General features: G+C 60.8%; 1 protein-coding gene across 1 annotated transcript in view; it reads right to left on the reverse strand.

Annotated features, from left to right (window-relative positions):
- The window catches only part of TNRC18 (trinucleotide repeat containing 18), a 109,093-nt gene extending 105,507 nt beyond the window's left edge, over positions 1 to 3,586 (reverse strand). The window contains exon 1 of the mRNA XM_027770010.1: positions 2,852 to 3,586. Coding sequence (XP_027625811.1) covers positions 2,852 to 3,032 — 181 coding nt within the window. The 5' untranslated portion in view covers positions 3,033 to 3,586. The remainder of the gene's footprint in view (positions 1 to 2,851) is intronic.
- Positions 3,587 to 5,152: the final 1,566 nt, after the last annotated feature.

Consider the following 5,152-nt stretch of genomic DNA (forward strand, 5'->3'; position numbering starts at 1 on the left):
ATTTTAGATTGCACCTCCTTTTCTGCACAGGGAGAAGCCAAAGCCTGGAGTCTAGAGCCACACTGCAGGAAGAAATTTTAGATTGCACCTCCTTTTCTGCACAGGAAGAAGCCAAAGCCTGGAGTCTAGAGCCACACACTGCAGGAAGCATCTCTTCTAGAAGACTCCCGCTCACAACAAACGCCTGTCTCCAGAGGCAGCTTCCTCTGCCTTGGAGGCGCCCCATGAGCTCTGGCCCTGCAGACCTCTCCAGAGCCAAGACCCTTGGTGTAAAGAAGCCCAGAGGTCACACTCTTCTCAGTCTCTCACTGTGTGACCCGGGGCAAACAGCTCAGCCTCTCAGGGCTCCCCGGTACCAAAGTAAACAAATACAGATGGGGTTGATAATGCTGGCAAGACCTAAGGAGCTGACAGCCAAGGAAGAGAGTATAGTGCTTAGGAAGAAAATATTTAGTACCTGCACCCCACAAAGAAAAGGGGAATAGGGAGTGGCAGGTTAAGGAATTTCTAATCTGCGGGGCCCCAAGCACTGAATGGGGAGTAACTCCCCACCTCGTGGCTAATGGGATTAGCATGGCTTCAGCTCTGGGCGTTGGCCTGGAGTATGAGGTCTCCCTGCGGCCACTGGAGGTAGAAAAGGGGGGCGGGCAGAGGCAGTACCAGCCCTCCCAGGTCAACACAGGGCCCGGGGCGGGGGGGGGGGGGGGCCTGCGGCCGCCTTCCCGCTTCTTGGCTACTTCACCACCGCAAACACCTAGCACGCAGAAATCAGGCAGCTCTGAGTCGTGGAGGCGCTGAGAAGCAATTCCACGACTACTTCCCGCTGGATTTGGCTGGTCGCTTGGCCTTCAGCGCCTCATCCTCCCCTTCCACCAAATGGGCGATAGTCGGTTTGATTGCTGTGGTCACCATGGGCCCGGCCCTGGCACGGTGCCGGCACATAGTGGCGCTCCACGAGTAGTAGCTGTCTGGCTTCTTATTAAGGCGCTTTGCCCTAGCCGGGCCTCGGCCAGATCTCAGGAACGGCGCCGCCTCCCAGACGGGTAAAAAGCAAGCGAAGGCCCAGTCAGCACCGGAGACCCGAGGTCCGATTCCCAGGCCGCTAGCCCCCTCCCCTCCCCGCCGCCTCCAACCTGGACCGGAGCCGGACCGAAAAACCCAAACAGTCCAGAGGACACGCGCGCGCGCGCGCGCGAACACACACACACACACACACACACACACACACCGCACTGGCCTCGCTGGGCGCGCGAAAGGGTATGGCCCAGACAACCTTTGTACCCTGAGGCTGCCCCAAATCTTTCCTCGGGGTTCTCTGGCGCCCCTCTCTCGGCCGCAGCACGCCAGGCGGGAGAAAATTCTGGCCCTCCTTGCAGCCCCTGGGCAAAATTCGGTCCCCAGCTACAGTGAGGCACAAGCGTGCCTGGGGATCGCGACCCCGGTCTTCGCGCGCCGGCCGGCGGGGATCTCTCAGCTCCGGGCCCCCGCGCGCGCCCCTCCCCCCCCAGAAACTTCACAAAGGCCTTTGTCCCGCCGAATACCCGGGACTCCAGTTCCTGAAAAGTTCCAGGAGGTAAATCGCAGAGAAGCAAAATCGGCGAGCACGGCCGATCCGGCGGGCTGGGTAGAGAGGCCAAGGCAGCTGCTCCGGGCCGAGGGTGTATCCTTCAAGACCCCAAGAACGAAGGAGCGTCAAGAGCACCCAGAAAATCGCAAAAGTCCTAAACTACACATTGGGGGAGAAAAAAAGGATTCATTTAAAAGTTGAGCCGTGGGACGCTAGGTGGAGAACACTGAAAGCAGTCCAGGGAGAAGGGACCGGGTCTCCCGGGACCGCCGCGGAGCAGGTCCAAGGAGGTCCTCCTCGCGTCTCCTTTCCCACCCCGCCTGAATGGAGGGCTCGGCTCAGGCTCAGCCCGGGCAAGCGTCTCCGAAACTCCCTGATGCGGCGACCCACTCCTACAGCGCCTGGGCAGCCCCTCTCGGGAAATGGAGGAGGCCTCCAGGTCTTCTCCGCCATCTCCTCCCATAGTCCGATCAAGGGTTTCCCCTCCGCCGCCCAGCTAGATCTGCTCCCCGCGCTGCTGCTTTCCCGAGTTCCGGATGGCGGATGGCGGCGGCCGGGTTGCGGCGTACCGGCCACGCCACGCGGCGCGTCCTCCGTCCTGCTTGAGAAGCTGAGAACAAGGGTCCCCGGACACCAGGGCTACAGACCCCCTACCGGGGTGCGTGTTCCTTAGGTCGCTGATTTAGGGGGGGGGGGGGGGAAGAGGCTCCCGAGGGCTGCTTGCAGGCCCACCAGAGCTCACAATCCCAGAGATGCGGATCACCGTTCTCTCACATCCCCAGGCGCTTGGGAATCACGGGGGATTCTGTACAGCGCGAGGGGTGGATCTGGAAACAGACCTCAGAGCCCATAGGCGCTGGGCAGGGCATTTGCCCCCCAAAAAAGGCTCCAGCTCAGGGAGCGGGTGTCTCACGGGGTGTGGGGACTCGTTTGCTCTTTTCTAGCCTAGATTTTTGAAAACTCCAGCCCGCACTCGGGCCACAGTGGCTCCGGTATCGCCAGACGCTTGTGCCTCGGAAGGGTTGGAGGCCCGGGCACACAGGAAGGCAACCAAACTCCTCGCCATTCGGCTAAAGCCCCCCAACTAGTCTCTGCCCCTGACCCAGGGTTTTCCCCGCCCCAGGAGCTGAGCCTGCCCGAAACCCGTTGGATCAGCAGAGGGAAAAAGACGCCGAAACCTGAGCCGCACAAGTGCCAGGGAACCTGCCGGGTAAATCTCCCCGGGCCTCCCTCCCCAGGTCCCGGGGAAGACAGAAGGGGGCGGGTACGGCGCGGGGCACTTACCCGGGTGCGGGTGGAGGTTGAGACCGGCCATGTACTTCCCCGGCTGCAGCGGGCCGGGCAAGCCCGAAGCCGGCAAGCGTCCGGCAGTGGCCGCGCCCACGCGGTGGCTATCCATGGCCAAGCCGGACAGTAGCGGCGGGGGGGGGACGGACCGCTGGGGCCCGAAGTCTCGGCCATCCATCCTCCGCGGGAGTGCCGCGGCCAGCCCCCCACCCGGCCCGCGGGCCTCGCTCAGTTGGACCTAAAAGTTCGGCCTCGGCGTAGTCCCAGAGTCCTCGGGCGGCGGGGGCTCCGCGGTGTGCATGGCGGCGGCCAGCGAACTTGTGCTCGGCGGCGGGCCCGAGGCCCGGGGCACACAGGCGGCCGGCGGTGGAGCCCCTTCGGGTGGCCAGACAGAGCTGCGCGAGTCGGCGCACACGGCGTCTTGGCGGGGAGAGAAGATGGGCCGCGGAAGAAACGGAAGAAAAAAAGAAAAAAATAATAATAAAGAAACAAGTTTCAGAAAGCCGCCTCGCCCTTCGGGATAGGAGACTGTTGATCTGGCGACCAGAAATTAAATCAGGAGTAGCCCCTTTTCCAGGAAAAGTACAAATCCATGCTTCCTTCAAAAGCTTTAGACTCCCAGGACCTGGCTCGGAAAAGTCACCGGTGCCGCGCCAGTCTGGACTCTGCCTCGGTGGCTGCCAGGTCCTTCTGAAACTGGGGAAGGCCCCTCGGCCGCGCCCGAACAGCATAAATACAAACCTAAGTGAGTTTTATTCCTGGGCGTCACATGTTCCAGGTTTAAAACCGTGAAACCTTTCCATGGACGACTCGAAATGTCTCCCTAAACACTATGTCACTATCTGATCCGGGAAGTTTAATATTTAACCTCTTGGGGCCTTTGCCTCCCTTTTCTGAGTTTGGTTCCCCTAAGCCGCAGAAGGAGAGTTCTGTTTTGTTTTGTTTTTCAGAAGGGAGCGTGCCAAGCGCGTTTATTATTTTTAAAGAGCCTTGCTGCCCCCTCCCGCCGCCCCCCTCGCGCCACTGCGAGTTACCGAGTCTTGAGTCCGAAGACCCAAGACGTGGCATTCTCGCCTGAGGACTGGAAAGAATCCTTCAAAACAAGCTTTGGTTTCATTTTCCAACGCCCTGGCCTGGGAATCCTGCGGCCGGAGGACGTGGCCTGGCGCGGGGGATTTGGGAGACGTCAGAGGGAAAGGAAAGGGACCTAGGATCTCCCTCCTACCCTAAGTTCCCCTACACACCCCCAAAAATAACCTACAAAGAAAACCTCCGCACTGCTGGCGGGCCGAGGGGCGCCTCCCCCAGCGTTGGGTAAATCCCCCCGTAGTTCCAGTTTAAAGCTGTTTGTTTAAAAGATTTGTCATTTGCCAATTCCCGTGGGGCCGGGAGGGGGTCTCGGAGCCCACCCTTCCTTCGCTCTCCGTCTGCCCGCCACAGCTCAGATTCCTGATTCCGGGAGACCCGGGCGCTCTTAGAGCTGCGGATCACGCCAAAGCCACCGGCTCCCGGGTGCCCGCCCAGTGCCCTGCTCTCCGCGCCCAGCCCCCAGCTGCGGGACCCCCTCAGACGCAGGCCCTCGGCCAAACCTGCCAGCCTCCTTCAGCCTCCTTCCCCAACTTTGCTAAGGGTGCCTATTTTAACCCGGTTTTGGTTACAAACACCCCCTCCTTCCCTCCCTCGCTCTCTTCCATCAGGCTCTGGTTACCAGATCCGCGTTTACTTTGGAAAAATCTAAGATCGCCACATCCGAGGATACATGTCTTAAGGAGGCGATGGGCTTTTCCGTGATTTTTTTAAAAAATGTTCTTTGGGTAGTTTTTCTTTAAAATCCAGTGCCTTGGAGCATGTCCAAGCGCCCCAGTTTGGAGAAGTAGGGGTGAAGCCCCCCCTGAACACCCTCGATCTGGCAGAGAAGCTGGCTCAGCCATCTGCGGGCTCCACTGCGTTCTCGCTACTTTTCTCCCCCTCTTAAATGCAGTTAAAATGGCTGAATTCCGGCTTTTAATTAAAAACAGCCTATAATCGAAAACGTCTCGGTGCTCTCGGCTCCCCCGCCGCCTGCCAGGAACCGAGAAAGGAACCGACTGACGGCCCTTAGCCGGGCAGGTCAGGGTGGAGAGGGGGCGGGGGACTCCGATGGGCGCCGGGGGCGCAGCGACCTGCCCCCACCCACCCCCGGCACCCCCTCTCGCCAGCCCTGGTCCCCGATTCCGTGCTTGGGAGCCGGACAGCTGCAGGGATCCTTGGCGCACCCCGAGGGACAGGCGGGGGGGGGGGGGGGGGCCGCGGAAGGGT

The sequence above is a fragment of the Tupaia chinensis genome, unplaced genomic scaffold (assembly GCF_000334495.1).
Source record: "Tupaia chinensis unplaced genomic scaffold, TupChi_1.0 Scaffold000101_1, whole genome shotgun sequence".
NCBI classification, from domain to species: domain Eukaryota; kingdom Metazoa; phylum Chordata; class Mammalia; order Scandentia; family Tupaiidae; genus Tupaia; species Tupaia belangeri.